The 17,054-nt window shown below is 40.7% G+C and overlaps 2 protein-coding genes across 7 annotated transcripts in view; one reads left to right on the top strand and one right to left on the bottom strand.

Annotated features, from left to right (window-relative positions):
• PRKN (parkin RBR E3 ubiquitin protein ligase) overlaps positions 1-1,976 on the bottom strand; it is a 685,495-nt gene extending 683,519 nt beyond the window's left edge. The window contains exon 1 of the mRNA XM_063390620.1: positions 1,818-1,976. Coding sequence (XP_063246690.1) covers positions 1,818-1,824 — 7 coding nt within the window. The 5' untranslated portion in view covers positions 1,825-1,976. The remainder of the gene's footprint in view (positions 1-1,817) is intronic.
• Positions 1,977-2,184: 208 nt separating this feature from the next.
• The window catches only part of PACRG (parkin coregulated), a 246,235-nt gene continuing 231,365 nt past the window's right edge, over positions 2,185-17,054 (top strand). For 2 of the 6 annotated variants that reach the window (XM_063390629.1, XM_063390633.1), the window contains exons 1-2: positions 2,186-2,341; positions 2,566-2,751. In XM_063390629.1, coding sequence (XP_063246699.1) covers positions 2,608-2,751 — 144 coding nt within the window. In that variant the 5' untranslated portion in view covers positions 2,186-2,341; positions 2,566-2,607. Of the gene's footprint in view, positions 2,342-2,565; positions 2,752-17,054 lie in introns of all 6 variants that reach the window. The other 4 variants (XM_063390630.1, XM_063390632.1, XM_063390628.1 and 1 more) reach the window with 3 other exon arrangements.

Genomic DNA, 17,054 nt, shown 5'->3' with positions numbered 1-17,054 from the left:
ATTGGTCAGTGAGCCATTTTATTGTGCATCCCTCGTTTCTCTTTGGGTTTATCCCTCTCTCTCCTTTTCACTACTATTATTAGCATTATCATCATTATCGGTATTATTATTACTCTGTTTCAATTATTAAACTGTTCTTATTTTGCCCCCAATTCTCCTCCCCATCCTGCTGCTAGGCAGCGGAGGAGGGAGTGAGCCAGCGGCTGTGAGGTGCTTAGATGCCAGCTGGGGTTAAACCAGGGCAGGTTGCAACTCATGTAAGCTGTGTTTTTAAATTTGCAACTAATTGGTCTGTGCATTTCATAATCAATATTCACAAACGTTTCCCTATGTCACAGTGAAAATAAAATTATCATTCCTCAGTCATATAATATTTATATTCATGAGCAGTGAGTAAATATTTAGATTTCAGTGTGAGGGCTAGAGGCATCAGCTCTGTAACCACATGGGCAGTCCCTTAGGTACACTCAACTTATCTTTCTGAAGCATTCAAAAGCAAACACACACTGCAGTTCTGCAAACACATGTATTTTATATACTACAGCAATACATCAGATCAGCAGATGACTTTGCAAAATAAAAACAGCAGAATACCTCACCCTCTGTGCTTTCCTTAAGCCAAGCCTTCAATTTAAAATGTTCTGTACTACATAGGAAAAAAGTAGCCCAAATGAAAAGAATGTCCTGTAAAAAAATTCCACAGCTAGGAAGAGATCATTTGCTTTAATATGTATATAGAGTTAAGACACTGGACAACTGTTTATAACCTTTAGTTTCAGCAAAGGTGAAAGAACATTAGCCATACACTTGCAATCATATACTGCTAAGAAAAAAAATGAATAGGTGAAACACTCTTAGCATTCTTGGAAATTTTTGAGATGTTCAATTTTAAAAAAATATTTTCACAACAAAATGTAGAGTTTTTAACTTAATTAGATCTTACGTAGGCAGCAACTATGACACCAGTGCTGACGATGAAATAAGCAAGCCTGAGGGCAGCAGTTACTAAAACGCATGTGCATCCACTACATTTTATAGGTTTTACTTTAAATAATTCTCAAAACTGAGAAACTCAAAGCAAGATGAAAAGGGAAGCAGGAAGGCTACAAAAGGGATCCTGTAATTTTGAACTCCCCAGGTATGATTCATCTTTGAAGGAAGAGAAGAAAACCCACTGCTAGAGGCAGCAAGTCATGCCTCACAGCAGCACTGGATGGCTTCAGCAAGCAGCGCAAGGAGCGCAGGGTCACACTCCCAGCACCACGAGGTGTTGTAAGCTGCTTCTTTTCCAGGACAACACCAGGCACCGCGCCAGACCAATAACACGTATATATGCTGGCAAAGGCCAAAAAAAGTTCGCAGAGCACACAAACCTTGCCGAGAAGCATTTACAATCGATATACTGAGAAGGGATAAAAAACAATTTTAAAAGACCTCAGTCACAAGGTCTGGCCAGCCTTTTTAGCCCTCTCCCACGCAGGTAAAACCCGAGGGCAGTGGCCCCTCTCAGCACTCTGGCCCCCGCGTGCCCTGCACGGCCCCGACGCGGTTTAACCAGCGGGCGCACACCGAGGGCAGCCCCGGCTCGGCCGCGCCCTGCCGAAGCACCGGGGCAGACGGGCGGGGACCGGCGGGGACCGACGGGAAGCGAACGGAGCCCCGCCGACCCCCGCCGCCCGCCAGGGCCGCAGAAGCGAGAGCAGAGGCAACAACAGCAGCGGCCCCGGCAGCAGCGAAGGGGCGGGGAGGAAAGGGGCGGGGAGGAAAGGGCGGATCCGCATCCGGGCTCGCCCCGCTCCCTTGACGCGCTCACTCACCGATCATGGCGGCGGGGGAGGAGAGGGGCGACGCGTGCACGCGCGCGCACGTGCCGGCCACGCCCGCCGCTCGGGCGCGTCCCCCGGAGCCGCCCTGGGGGGTCGCGCGACTGCGGGCGGGGTGGGCCGGCCCTGAATGCGCATGCGCCTCAGTGAGGGAGGTGGAGGCGCACGCTGGGCTCTCTGGGTAGCGTAGTTCTTGGCCAGTTCACACCCGCCCACGCTCTCCTCACGTCATCGGCTCACATTTCCCCCCCACACCGCTAATGGCTTTCTCGTTAATTGCTGTCCGCCGCCCCGATGTACGGTGCACCGGGCGTAGGTACAGCTGTGCGGGGCTGTGCCGGCGGGGCTCTCTGTGATTCCCCTCCCGCCGCCCCGGCGGGTTGTTGACGCGTTGCCCGGCGACGGTCGCGTGGCCGGGACACCGCGCGTGGCGGCAGGTGCCCAACCGAAAGGGAAAAGCAGGGCCGGACCCGGCGGGCGGGCGGGGGCAAGGAGCCCCCGGGGGACCAGGACATCAGGTGGGGACGAAGGGCTGGACACGGCGGAGCGGGGTTGACGGGCTGGGATGATGCAGAAGGGGACTGCGAGCGGGGCAGGGAGCAGGCACAGCGGGGCTGTGAGGGGCAGGGGAGGCGCGGGACGGTGTGTGGGGCTGTCGCTGGTTGTGGAGGGAGCGGAGTTGGACCTGCTGCCTGCTCTAACTGCGGGGCACGGGACGCTGATGTTCGCTTGCTTTTTCCAGTCCGTAATTTGCATCTGGTCCGTCGCGGGCGCCGGTGGGGAGATGGTAATAGAGGAGGGGGCCCCGGGCCCATCAAAGCCCACAGGTGGTGACAGGCAGCCCCGGCAGCGGGAGAAGGACAAGCAGCAGGACAAGCAACAGACCTGCGAGGGATTCACTATTAGAGCCATGATGAAAAACAGCGTGGTAGGTTTGCCGCTGGCTTAGAGGTGATACTAATTAACTCAAATTGTCCAAGAAACATAGCAAGTTAGAGCTGTGCATAAAACATGTCAGGAAGGTGTGTAAGTTGCTAATACCTTATCTCGAGTTTGCTGGTTGCTGACATTACCCTCAGACTTTGCAGAAGTATTACCACAAGGTAACACACTGTGCCTGTGGAAGTCATAATGCTTTTACCAAGTGATTTGCTTTGGTGCCACAACTATTTTTTTTTTTTTTTTTTTTGGTATGGTTTTGTATTGGCAGTGCACATCCTGTTAAACTGCCAGCCTGTGGAATTGTGTGTGAGGCTTACTGCCTGCCGCTAAGCAAAATGCTGTCAAGTGGCAGTGCAGTATTTCTCAAAAGTTTTCATACACTGGCATAGTGTATAAAATTGATGTGAATGTCACATAGGATGACAGAGATCTGGAAAATAAATTAATAGATTATTAAAACAAGCTTGGAAAATAAGGAAAAGCTTCTACACCATCTAGAATACTAAACAAACAAACATTAGCTCTCCAACTTGTAGTTCAAAGACAGAGAAATTGATCCAACAAGTAAGAGTCACAATTTCTAGTGAACTTGGGGGCTTGGAAGTTGAAGTAGTAGTATAAAGGCCCTTCAAATCTCTTGATACTCTTATTTGTCTACCTTTATCAGAATTTAGAAGTTAAAAAGCATCAACTAGTACAGAGTACAAACATTCAATGTAATGATGTAATATTACCATACACCTGTGTCTAAAATCCTGAACTGTATTCTTAATTTGGACACAGTTCAAGGTGTTAAGAAAGGCTTGAGTCCTCAACGTTTTGTTTTTTTTAAATCTATAGATTATTCTGACAGCTGTTATGAAATACATTATTTCTTTGTTTTGCTGAAGTAGTCTTCCTAGAGCAGTCTCATTGATATTCCTATCTGCAAGAACATCCTTTTAAAACCCAAATAAGCAATCTTTGAAGAAATTTTAAATAGAGTAAAAGTTGTGTACCTGAAAAACTTTCTCCGAATTAGTAAAACTAATACATATTTCACCTTACTTGGAAAAACACAAGGTGAACAGAACTGAAAAATCCCTTTGTTTTAAAGATTGTTTGGTTTGCTTGTTTTTATTCTAGAGATGCTTGAAATAGAGTATAATACTTTAGTAACCTTTAGGATTAATTTTTAAAATATGTTTCCTGTTCTCTGGAAAAAAATTCAAGTAATGGATATTATCACATGATTGTTTACACCTAGATATATAAAAGAGAATTTTGTCTAGAAGAATCAGCAGTTGCAGTGGAGTTTGAGAAAAACATATTTCATTTTAAAAAAGGAGCTATGACTTGTGAACATAACTAACTATGAGTTTAATCAGAATTTAGGTTTCCTTTTAAATATTTATAGAATAGTAACTTTTATAGCTGCATTTCTAGCTTCCTAAACAGGAACAGAACTTTAAATCGTGTGATACTGTCATTAAGCAACTGCACACAGGTAAATCTGCTGCCTTTGCAGCTACTCACAGAATAATAGAAATTACTTTCTTTGGCATGGACATCTAGAAATCATCTAAGCCAGCTTCCCACTTGAAGTGGGCCTGTCACCAGCGCTCAGATCAGGTCAGTGATGGGTTTTCCTAGCTAAACTGTGAAGTCCCCCAATATCAGGAGTTGTCTGGCCCCTCTGGGCAACGTCTTTCGTTTCTGCCCTGCTCGTCTGCCCCCTCTCCTGCCCTCTCAGTCCTGTCAGAGCTCAGGTTTAGTGTTCTGACCTGCTGTACACATTCTACTCATAGCTGGGTTGGAAGCTCTGAAACTCTTAGTGATCTCGGGAGATTCACAGTGGCAGGGCTATGTTTTGCAAAAGCTCCAACTGTGGTCAGACAGTCATCAGAATAATTTCCAGTCGATGTTCAGAAAAATCAGGATAGAGTAAGGAATACATTGTCACACTGTCTGTGCAGAAATGGGAGTTCCTTTTCTCTTTTCCAACTACTTTTTAAATGGAGCTTTAGATTTATTAAGTACTCACTTGTCAGAGGTTGACATCATTGATGAAGTTCTCACGGAAGGCTTAGGAGCTGACTGGAGGGTTGAAAGCACAGCAGGAATATCTGGTTAAGACATGGTAACTCTTTTCGTTAACAGCATGATAAGGCATAGGGTTAAACGTGTTTGGCATCTCCAGGTCAAACAATGAGGTATTGATTAATAGTCTTTGGTGCAAGCATGTAGTTAAACTTAAACTCTTAGTGTAGAGTCTTAACAGATTAGCATGATGCATACATGACTGTAAATACTGTAGTAAATGTTCCAGAATCCTTTTATGTTGCTTGGGCAAAGAGTGTTTTACTAAGCTGTTCTTCATGAATGTTCCTGAATAAAGTCTGCTTTCATAGTCAGTTATAAGTGCAGAAATTAAATAGTTACAATATGTAAGACTTTTCTCAGCTCTCGCTAAATCCAAAACTTTCTTAGTGAAATACAATGCTTAAATAGTCACCTAAAAATGTTCCTGAATGGACTAAAGTGTTTAAGTTATTCCAAAACTGTAAATTGATATAGCAGTTTAGATTAAGATCAAGGTTTAATAAAGGTCTTTTATACTAACAAGCTACATTTACATTTTAATTGTTTTGTTCTCCAGTGGAATCAAGAATGTTATGCGCTCTTACTTCAGAGGTATTGCATGTAGAAATAGAATAGGAAAAACAGTTAAAATTAATATATAGACTAGCAAGCATAGAAGTCTGAATGTGACTGTGGACGGCAGGATGATATCTCTGTTCACTTCTGATCCTCTCTAGATGATATTTTCCTATTTTCTGCAACTGTACATAAGGGAATAAAGTGTTACTGTCCCACTTTTCTGTAATGTGCCAGTGGTAAAAGCACTTTTTCAAGGACAAGAATCATTTTAGTACTTAAAGAAAACAGTAGAAAGGTAATTCCTGTCCACTTCCCAACTTTTAAAAGATTACTATTCATGTGTTCCATGACATCAGTCAGAAACTGCCTCCAGGAACAGGCCAAAGCGAGATAATGAGAACTTTTGCCAGGTGGCCGTAGCAAGGAAGGTGGAGTAGGGAGCACAGGTGACCTGGCCCCTGCTAAGTGACAGCTGTGCTAATTACCCAATACAGCCTCGCCATGGGTCACAGCTGTATCCAATAAAGATAAGTGTGATAAAAGGGAGTGGGTTTGTTGACGAGGATGATGAAGGAGGAGCCTCGAGGACGAAGAAATGAGAGGCTCATGGTGAAGAGGGAGGATCCTGCGGAGAGAGAATCAGTGGTGTGAGGTCAGTGTGTGTCTGTAGTTGGAGCCTGTTAGAACCTGCAGTCACAGTCTAGCTGGGTAAAAGCTGCAGTCAGAGTCTGCAAGCCAATCCCTGCAGTCACACTTTAGCAGGAAATAACCAGCAGTCAGAGACTGCAAGGGAAACCTACAGCAGGAGCTTGCTGCAGCCAGAGTCAGTGAATAGCTGGAGTCAGGATGGCTGAGCTGTAAAGAGGAGTAAACCAGGCCTCTTTTATTGCTGTGATAAACAAGCTTGTGTCTCAGCTCATTTCTACCTTCCAACAAGAGGGCTGCTGCAACAGGAAGGAGTGCTGAAAATTGTTTCTGGATTTCTAAAACTAAGGGAGCTGTTCAACCTTGGAGAGTCTTACCTATGTGTAGGGCACAGCTTTCATCTCCCAGGAGAAGTGTAATGACTCTTAAGCAGAAAAATGTTTATTTGTATTGCAGCTCTGGATTTTCATTCTTCTGCTCCACATTTAGGGGTCTGCAGTCTGTATGTATTGGGATGAGTTCTCAATCTTTGTTCTTTAAATGCTTCTTTTAATCCATTTTCAGCAACATGTGTTGTGAAGGGCTTTCTTACTATTTACCATTTAGGTAATAGCAAAACTTTTGTTTTAACCATATTGTGATTTGTTTATGTTCTTAGATTTGGGATTTGTCATTATATTTATATTCATCCACACGGTGTAACCCAGACTACTTTTGTTATTTACTTTGTAGCAGTCAAAGTTTCTGATTTGTTTTTAGGCTGTAGGAAAAAATACAAGAACTAAGTTGTATCTTTTGATTACAACAGTTAATTTATTGGAAAAATCCGTGTGTTTTGCAGTAAACAGGTGTCAAGTTAAAGGAGTGTTTTGATAAATGTATATTGAGAAATAACACTTCTGTCTTGGAGGAGCTTCTTCAGATGAACAATAGCAATTGTGTGCAATCTACAAGTCCATTTCAGTAAACACCGTGAGACGTTTGAACTGTCAGTCCTCTGCAAGGAAATCCTATCTGCTTCCTCTCTCAGACTGTTTAGTACTGCTGCCCATTGTTGTGTCCTCATTTGTACAATGTTGACTGCTCTGAGAACTGATACTCCAGCCTGTTAAAGCTCAGTGTTGAATTGCTGTCTGTGGGATTGAGGCAAGCAAAGCTTCTACTTTAGCAAGGTTCATCTGTTTTGCTCTTCTCCGTCCCGAGTGCTTCCGTCTCTCTTTTTGCGCTGACACTGTTTCTTCTTGCAAATATAGAGTAAGTTGGGTCAGCTGTAACTGTTCTTGAGTTAATATATGCAATGAGAAGGGAAGCAGGAGAATGTCAGCACAAGCTGTGTGTGTGGGAATGTACCCTCTTGGCAACATTGCAGTCTTAATTCATTTAAAACCAGTTATGATGTTGAATTCTAGCAGGTTAAGTCCAAAGCATCTACAGCAGCATAAACTTGTACCACAGTTGAAGAGCGTTGTTTTCATCCCTGGACATTTATTCTTTGTGCAATATGAACTTTTGTATGGCTTTTCAGTGAACTGGATAGGGACCCTGGTTAAACCTAGATTAAATGCATCTCAACTCTTTTTTTATTTAATAGCATTTTAATAGACTTGACATACACTTTGGTAACAGTGTAAGCTCACAAAAGTTGTCACTGCTACAGCCCTGCCTGTGTCTGCTGCCTGTTTGTACCTCCTCCTTTGTGTCAGTCCACAGTTATCCTGCTGGATTGATGAGGCACTTCAGCTGCATTAGGTTCAAACATGCAAAGCTTCAACGCGAGGTTTTTATTTCCCCTCGTAAAGTTAGATTCCTTTCCAATTCCATGCTGGTATTTACTGTAATGACTTCTTTGATGGTATATGTAAAAGCGAAATATACAGAAAAGGTACTATTGCTTAAGACCCTAATTTCCTCAAAAAGCTTTTATTTCATATTATGTTTTCCAGCTATAACCTGGATGGCTTAATCATGCTGCTCTTTTTTTAAAATACTTCAAAGTCAGCACTTTTTTCTGTGAATGTGGTGAAAGGTTGGTATTGTTCATAGCTGCAGTGTGAGGATGAAAACATCAGTTTCTTACCATAAGCATGAAGCAATCATGCTGCTTTGTTTATGGAAGTGTGTTACACTTTTGAATCTCTAGTAAATCTTCTCTTCTAATTCAGCCATATAATTTAAAATAGTTAATAAGTAAATTATCAGTTAGGCACTGTTTTGTACTTTATTTGATAATTCTTGTCTTAAGTCACTTCATTTGATTCATGATATTTTACACAGAAAAAGACCTTGGGAAGTTTGAAATTTCACATTTAGAGAAGGTAAAAGTACATTGATTTTAAAACATTATGGCAGTGCTTTTTCAAAACTCCTGTACTAATTATTTATTTATGAGCTGATGAATGAAATATTTTAACTGGAAATGATTACAGAGATAGCTGTCAAATTCTGTTAATTCTTGCATAGGAATTAAACTATTTTAAACTTTGCAAACTGTTTACAGATTTCATGCAAGCTAAAAATTCTGCAGTGCTCTGAGTATATGAGTATCTTCATCTGTTGTTTCTCTGAATGAAGACTGCATTTTTCAGTTTTGGGATTTTTTTTTTTTTTACTGCAAATGTAGGAATTTGGAACAAGTTATTAAACTATAGTTAATAAGAATTGTCATGGGTTGGCACTGGCCAGATGTTAATGCACCCATGAATATATTTTTTTTCTCTAACAACTCCTGTGGGATGTGATCAGGAACAGAGCAGAGCAGGCTTAAATCTTGAAAACAAAAAAAAACCCACCAAAACTTTATTAATTACATAAGAACAGGGACAGAAATACTCTTAAACACACACAGAGACAGAAATAAAAACTTCTTAGAACATTTCTTCTCCCAGTTTCTACCTCCCCACCCATCACTCTTCACAGACCAACCTTTGGGTCTTAGATCAAACAATCACCACTCAAAAACAAACTAATCTTCAATTAAGTAAGGGAGAGAGGAGTCTCTCTGGCACCACAGACTGTTCTCCAGAACACACAGGTCTACTCTTTATGTGTTCCCATGTCACCCGTGGCACCGCCCAGAGAAGTCTGCCAGGGTGACACTCTCTTTTTCCTATGTCCAGCGCTCTCACCGCTGTCTCATAGGCAAAAACTACATACAGGGCTTTTTAAGGATGCTGCATGCCGAGCTCTCCCCTTTTCACCCAGGGGCCGGGGTTCTAGGAGCAGGTCTGCCCTGAGGGCAGAGGGCGCCACCTCACCCTCCCCCTCTTTTCTCTGCTCGCTCCACTCTTCAAGTGCCAGTCACTGTAGCAAAAGCAGGGCAGCTGCATCCACCTAAAATGCAGTTTATGTTCAAAAGAGGCTTAAGTTCAGTCCATGGCTGACATTATGCAAGAGAAGTCCAGCTCCGAAGGCTACTCCTCTCATTTTTCCATCGGGTTCCTTCCAATCGTGCTTTATCACCTCGGTCCCAGGCTGCTTCCTTCTCCTTTTTTCTAAAATCACCAGTCATGAGAATCAATGTCTAAGAAAAGTTTCTTTCTGCCAAGCAAGGGTTAACAGCTTCTATCTCCCAGCAGGGTGCAGGCTCAGGCACTCCCAGGCTCGGCAACTCCCACTTGGCTGGGCACCTTCTCCCAGAGTTTGGGGGAAAGAGGGGGTGAGCACACACAGAAGGCACTTCCACAGTTTTCCACCCCTCCATCCTGGACGGGGCAGCTCAGTTCCAGTCCTGTCCCCTCTCTTCTCCCCCCGGGGGCTCCGGCTTACCTGAGCCGACCACGTGTTTCCCCTCCCCCACCCAGCCTCGTGGCTGGGCAGGGGAAGGAGGCCTGAGACATCTCTCTGCTGAAACCGGGATCCAAAAAGAGGCCGAACCCCCTTGGGGGTCCTGCTTTTAACTCTTTGTGTCCTCAGAGGCGTGTCCAAACCTCCGAGTGACCAATCCAGGTGCCAGCAGAAAAGCTGATTACTGATTGGACTGCCCACATCCCCCTGGAAAAATTCACCTCCCCCACAACCACGACAAGAATCATCGCCAAACATGATTTTAAGCTATCAACTTGCTGTGTAGGGGATTATCTGAAAACAGCGTTTCCTACATGCACCTGAGTACACCTCTGGAGTCAACCAATTGAAAATATGAAAGATGATTTAGAATTTATCTACCATACACCCTTCTCAGCACTAAGTCTCTGGAACAGTTTCCAAAGGAATGTACATATTCTTTCTTGTAACTTGGTATCTTCAATTTCATTCAAGAAAAATCCTGTAGTCTGTGTAGGCTTTAGCCTTTGTTTTATTCTTCTCCCTGTTAGTTGACTAGGAATACTCTAGGATGCCACCTGAAGTGAGTTCAGTGAAGAGCCATCAAGGCAGGGTTCTGGAGCTCATGTTGCAGGAGGAGGGGCTGAGGAGAAATGTATTTCAGCCTGGAGAAGAGTAAGCCACTAGGATACCTCATGGTATTAAGTCTTGAGAGACCTAGAGACCCAATAGCTGTGAGAAAGCTGTCTGGGAGAAAAAGCCAGTCTGTTCTCTTTAGTGATGGGAGAGCTAGTGTTGAAATAAGGAGTTCAGGATGGTGAAAAGGTTTTTCACAATGAGGATGGTCAAGCAGTGCATCAGGTTTCCCAGAGCTGTGCAGTCGTCTTGGAGATTTTCAAGACCCAAAAGGAAGACAGCCCTGAGCAACCTGTTCTGAGATAACTATGCTTAGAGAAAAAGATTGAATTGGAGACTTCTTTGGGTCAATTTTCAACCTGATTTTTCCCATGATTCTACATTGTCCATATTATGGTTGTTTGTGGTCACTCCATGGCTTTGCTGCTGCTAAGGTCAGACAAATTAGCGATGAATAATTTACTTCCTGTTTGGACAATGAAAAAGGCATTTGAGAATGCTTTGCTTTAATAAATCTGCTGCTTTTCTGAAGACGTGGAGGGGATAATAAACACACCTCTCTTCTGACCCTCAGAAAAACTATATAACACTATATTGTTCCAATTGTAGTAGTGAACTACGTCATAAACCTCAGGTTGACTTTCTTAATACGCTTGAGTAAGCCTGCATCAGTGCTTGGGTAGTAACTTATCAAATAAGTTCACCTGCAGCCTAATTTTTATGTGTTTTGCTGCAAGTGTGCAGGGAGTGCTGCTGCCAAGTATGCAATGAATGCTTCTAGGAATTGGAGCAGCTGGCCATATCTGTAGCTGTCAGCTTCGGGATGCTGTCCCTTGTCTCACAGTCTCCTCGTGTCACTGCTAAAACTTAAATAACACTGGAGGCTTTAAGCGGGTGAAGGAGACAGGAGATGTAGCTCAGTGGCGTGTGCACTAGGAAAAGGAGTGGGAAAACAGAAAAGGAACTGAATGTGCCTCCCTAAAGCAGGGACCTGCATGATCACTAACAGAGTATGGTTTTTCCGATGCCTGTGTTCCCAAACTTTACAGGCAGAGTGTGTGGGAGTCTGTACCATGGAAATTCACTTTCTTTCTTTTCATACCTCATACTTTGGGTAATTTATATGCTTAGTCTATGTTTAACTGAAATTACCTGACAAGGATTTTAAGGTGTCAGAGAGATTTCATTTTTTTCCACAAAGTTTTCCTAACCATTTTGAAATGACAATTATGGTGAAGCCAAATACTGTAGCAAACACTACCACTGGTGCATTTGTAGACAGCGACATAGAAAAAATACTGTGAAAGACTGACTGGTTGCTCTTAGCACTACTTGATTCTTACATATATTTGACATCCATATAAGCAGTTTGGCATAGCTTTTCATTTTTGTAGCATAGTTAAATAACTTTTGCTGGAAAATTAACTGCACTCTGATGACTTCCTTTCTTAGATAAAATGTGTCAGATAAGATAAAATTATAAATTCCTGTATGGGGTCACAATGTGCTAAAGGCTGAATTGCAGAATCTTGTGTTTAATAGTTACGCTCAGATTTTGTAGCTACAATATAGATAGATATAATGTTTCTTATAGTTGCAACTTTTGGACTTTGAGTGTAAGTTGAGGGGATGCCTGCAAATAAAGGAATTGTTCCTGAGAGCAATTTAATTCTAGTCAGACTTCCTGTGAAATTTTCTTGGCCTCTTGCCTGAAAAAAACATGGTTCTGATGTGATAATAAAGCCTGCCTTAATTATAATAGGATGATAAACATATAATTTAGCTTTTCATACACTTGTGATTGTCTCTTTGAATGTGAGACTTTTCTTTTTAAAGAGTTGATCTTCACCCATCTTTCTGTAAGGGGTGATGTCAAGATCTTGTTAGCAAGAGTAAATACTGATTTGTTTTCAGTTTCATAATAGAAAAATTTTATTAGCTTGACTAGGATCCAAACTAGCTTTGCTTGGTGGGGATTGGTTGTTGGTTGATTTTTTTGTGTAATGAAAAACTTTTTAAACAAGTGTGTACTGCAGTAAGTACAAAAGTTCTGCACAATGTGACAAAGTTAAAACATAAAATACATCATAGAAATATCTGCAATGAAAACTCTCGAAGCAAGCATGACATACTGCTTATTTCCTGTGTAGCAACCAGTTGGAGGAAGAATACATCTTGACAGTTATGTTTGAGACCTATTTTATTGGTCAGAAGCATACTAAGGAGAATGCTTTGTGTGGTTGGTAGGCAATATGTGGTATTACACAAAACTGAACTAAATCCAGATCAGAAGGGACAGTGTTTTCTTGGCTGTCTTATGTGCTTAAGACATCCATTCGTTTCACCACCATCATGTGAGCATTTTTAATAATTTTTTTCTTGCTCTGCATCTCATTATAGTATGAAAGAACTATTTCTCCATAAGTTGTCTGGACTTACTAGGTGTTCTTGAAAATATCTGTAGGTATTAAGTCTTCTGGATTTAACAGATTTTTCATTTTTTTCAGTAATTGTTAGGATCTCCTTTCTGTTATTTCCACTGAAGATTTGTCGTAATGACAGCTGCATTATTAAGCTTAGGATTTATGGAATGAAATGTTTTTTTCTGAATTTTTAATTTTTTGTTTCACTTAAGGAAATGAATGAGGAAAGCCCCATTGAAGGAGAATTTCTGCAAGGGAGTGTGTGCAAGAGCTTGTGGGCAAGAAACATCCTGGTTAAAGATTTAGGGTGCAAGGATCTGTGCAAGACTGGGATTGTGCAAGATCATGCATTTGAGGCTGGTGTGTGCCTCTGTGTATGCTCCCACTCCTGGATGCTCCACTGAGAGTGGCCATCACAGACTCCTTTTAAAACAGTATTTAAGAGGTGTACTAAAAAACTGAAAACTTTGGGTTTAGTTTTGTCCTTATAAGTCTTGGTGCATAGAATTAGGGGACATACCTAATGATCCAAGTTTTCTCTTTCAAGGCTAATAGTTCTATACTTACTAGAAAAGGCTGATCTACATTTAAATCTTTAGAAAAAATAAATTACTTCCTGGCGTATTTTACTGTCCTATTGATGATGTTTTAGTGTCACATTGTTTTATATTTGATATCTTCTAGGCTAAAACCATTTAGGCAAAAGTACATGCACAGTTTTATTGACATTGTAGCCAGAATTTGATAAACCTATTTTATTTTTTCATGGAAGCTGAAAATTTACATTCTTACTTCCCAAAGCAGGTCTAGTGATCTCTCTCTTCCTGCATTCTTATGTGCTGTTTGTGCTCACTTTTTCTCTGGCTTTCTTTTCTTCTCTTACAGGTGGTGTCTTTTTTTATATCAGTGGATTTCCCTCACAGCGGTGTTCATCAGCTGTGTGTTTGAGGGGAGGGCAGTTCCACATGGCAAGAAAATTTCTAGAGAATGTAAAGCTTATACCCAGACCTTATTGAATACCCTATAGAATAATTCTTACTGTTTAAAAAAAAACAAACTCAAAGGAATGAGCTTATTATAATTTTAAGTTGCAGTTTTGTAAGACGTGACTGGGAAATGTTTGTCATGGAAAGTATACATGTAATAGAAGATTTTTTTAAAATATATTTTTATATAGTGTTTTACTATCTCATGCCCTTCTAGTTTTTGTGTCCTTGATTTAATTCATCGGGTTTTATATTAATAGTTAAATGTCAGAGGAACAATTACTACAACTTGATTTGATCTCCTGTGTAATGCAGTCTGTCAAATTCAGAAAGTGATTTCTGTATATAATGTGTAACATCTGGTTGAGCTGGGAGATACATTGGGTTTTTTCAGAAAGTAATGCAACCCAAAGGTAATGCTATCAGTCTGTTTTATCTCTAAATGAGGCCAATGTTTAACTTAACCAGTGCAATGCTCTTAGAAATTTGTGGTTCATACCTATATGAATTTATCACAAATTAGTCACATTTCACTGTGCAAATATTTTAGAGTGAGACAACCACTTACAGAGAGATACTAACCTTAAAAATCCACAGAAGTAACATTTTACCGTGCTTCTGCTGTCTATGTAAAATCTGTTTAAGTCATGATTATTTTATGAGCTTCTAGTGTGCCTTTGGACATATTCAAGATGTATTACAATATTATGATTCAGGACAACAATCAAGTTTTAATATTTTATTTGGTAGCTTCTGAAGGTTTTCAGTCATCCAGTTGTTCATCTAATGTGAAGAATTCATAGACAGTGCACTAAAATTGTGTAACATCTGTCACTTTAATTTTAAAAAGTAAAGTTCCAGTGTATCAATAAGAAATCAATGAGTTATGCTTTTAAGATTGCAGGTGATTTCACAAACTCTTCTGTCTGCTGTTATCTGACAAAGGAATCTTTATAAAGAAATGTTAACTGAGTGCAAACCATTGGCAATGCTGTGCCTGTCAATAGTATACAACATTCACACCTTGGGGTGTAAATTTTATTGAAGAGATTACTGGGTTTTAACACATTTGGTTTTGTTTGGGCTGTCAATTTTGGTTTTACCTGACATCAGATAGAATTGAAATATTTTTCAGCTGAAATGAGAAAACAAATTATTCTTTACTAGCAATAGAAAAAGTCTGCCTCTATTGTACAATGTCCCATTAGACAGTAATAACAAAGTGTATATTGGTGGGGAATATTAAAATATATTTGCAGAGTTACAAATTACAATTACAAATTGCCGTTAACAAGTCAGTCAACTCTAGATTTCTTTCTCCCACTTGATACTCATTTAATTGTTCTTTAGCAGCTCACTGTTTGGTAGGATTTAGGTGATTATTCTCCTCATTTTATCCTATATATTTTTTTGCTTCCAGCAAGTGGAACACTTTGAGCTCTTGTTCTCTTATAACATTAAATATTCTTCAGTTTTATTAGTTTTAAGTTAATCTCTTCTAAGAATGATAGAAAAAAACTTGCCTAAGGGTGTTTGGCACAAATGTTTAGCCAACGACAAGGCTAAGCATTTCTGAGCGAAATGTTTGTTCTGGTTGTTGTAACAGTTCCTCTGAGAGCTCCTTCAGCTGAGATTATGCATATGACCTTTTTCTGCTTGAAGTCACAGTTGAGAGTTCATACTTGGACTGAATGCAAATCGGCTGACTCCAAACTGAATGCTCTTCCTGGTGGGCTGGAGGTAGACTCCCTTGTGAGAGTAGTTCTTTTGAAGCCTTTATTGTGTGCTTAACACAGAAATTAACAATCATCACCTCTTGAGCTCATATTCAAACACATAAATAAATATGCAAGAGAAGGCTGTCTTATTTAAGGGAACCTTCCTGAAAGCAGGTTACAGTCTTCAGAAAATAATTTCACGGTCTGCGTTTTCAGTAGCCTGTTATATCACTTTTATCATCTTGATTTGAGTGTCTGAACTCCAAAGAGGAATGGAAAATTCACATACAACCCTATATTCAGGGTTGTGTAGGTATTCATCATGTCATCCAGCACCTAAACATGCTGAAGTGTCTCATTCTCTTCACCAACATTGAAGGAGCCTGAGTTTAAAGCCTAATTTAGGCTCTTTAAATTTACCCTGATGTTGAGGGTTGGGCTGGTTTTCAAACTGATCTTGGGTTTGTGAAGCTGGGACTATAAGTGGGATTGGAGACTGAGCAACAAAGGTCAGACCAAAATGATTATATCATACATTCTCCTCCTTATTCACGAGATGGCTGGTTATATACAGCAAGACTAGTTTACAGTAACAGGTGCATTTCTGTTGGCAGTGAGGACAAATATGTAAACATTCACAGTTTAAGGCAGCAACCATGTCTTCACAGTAATTGCCCTGTTCTATTGATACCCATACCTTAACCCAGCTTCTACTGCGTCACAAGCTTATCTAGCTCTATTTAGGTTAAACGTTGAGGCCTAGCAGGCCCAGGTCTGAGGCCCAGTTTGGGATAGCTCTATCTTTATTCTATAAGTCATCCTGCTCTTGCTACAGGTTTGTACCATGGGTAACTCAATGTCCAAATGTTTTTCATTAGGTGTCTAGAAAATACTGTAATGTAGATATTGGTTATTACCTAGTGGATGCTTAAAAAACATTAATGTAATATGCTTGTTATATGAAGGGGTTTTGGAATCCACTGTTTACTGTTTCCTTTAGCCTGTATCTTTAGGTTTCTTTATATTTTCATTTTCTAGTCTGTTTTCTTGATCCCTGTCTAACTGACAGCTTTAGGTGTATATTAACTTTACTTCAGAGACAGAGTGGTTCACAAGTTATCCATTAAGGTTCTATTATTGTGTCATGTTTTCTTGCAAGTTACAAACTGATCAAAATTATCATTTTGGATCATGTTTTTCCAAAGAAAGGAAATAAGGTGTGTTTTTAAGAGAGATCTTCATAAATATTGTCATGATTCTTTTGTTTTCAAAAGGACTCTCTAGAGCCATGTAAAATTTGCAGCCTAACCATGGATGATTATGCTACTATATGGGAAAAAAACCCCACAAAGTGAAAATAAGCTACTGCACTAGGCACCAATTATTCAAACTAACAAAGCTTGATATCCTGCAGGTTTTTGGTTTGTGGGTTTTTTGGTTTTGTTTTTTTTCTGTTGATTAGTATAAAATGAAACTTCT

The sequence above is a fragment of the Prinia subflava genome, chromosome 2, assembly GCF_021018805.1.
Source record: "Prinia subflava isolate CZ2003 ecotype Zambia chromosome 2, Cam_Psub_1.2, whole genome shotgun sequence".
Classification (NCBI taxonomy): domain Eukaryota; kingdom Metazoa; phylum Chordata; class Aves; order Passeriformes; family Cisticolidae; genus Prinia; species Prinia subflava.
Note: the sequence above shows the minus strand (reverse complement) of the source record. Positions and strands in the feature narration are given on the sequence as shown.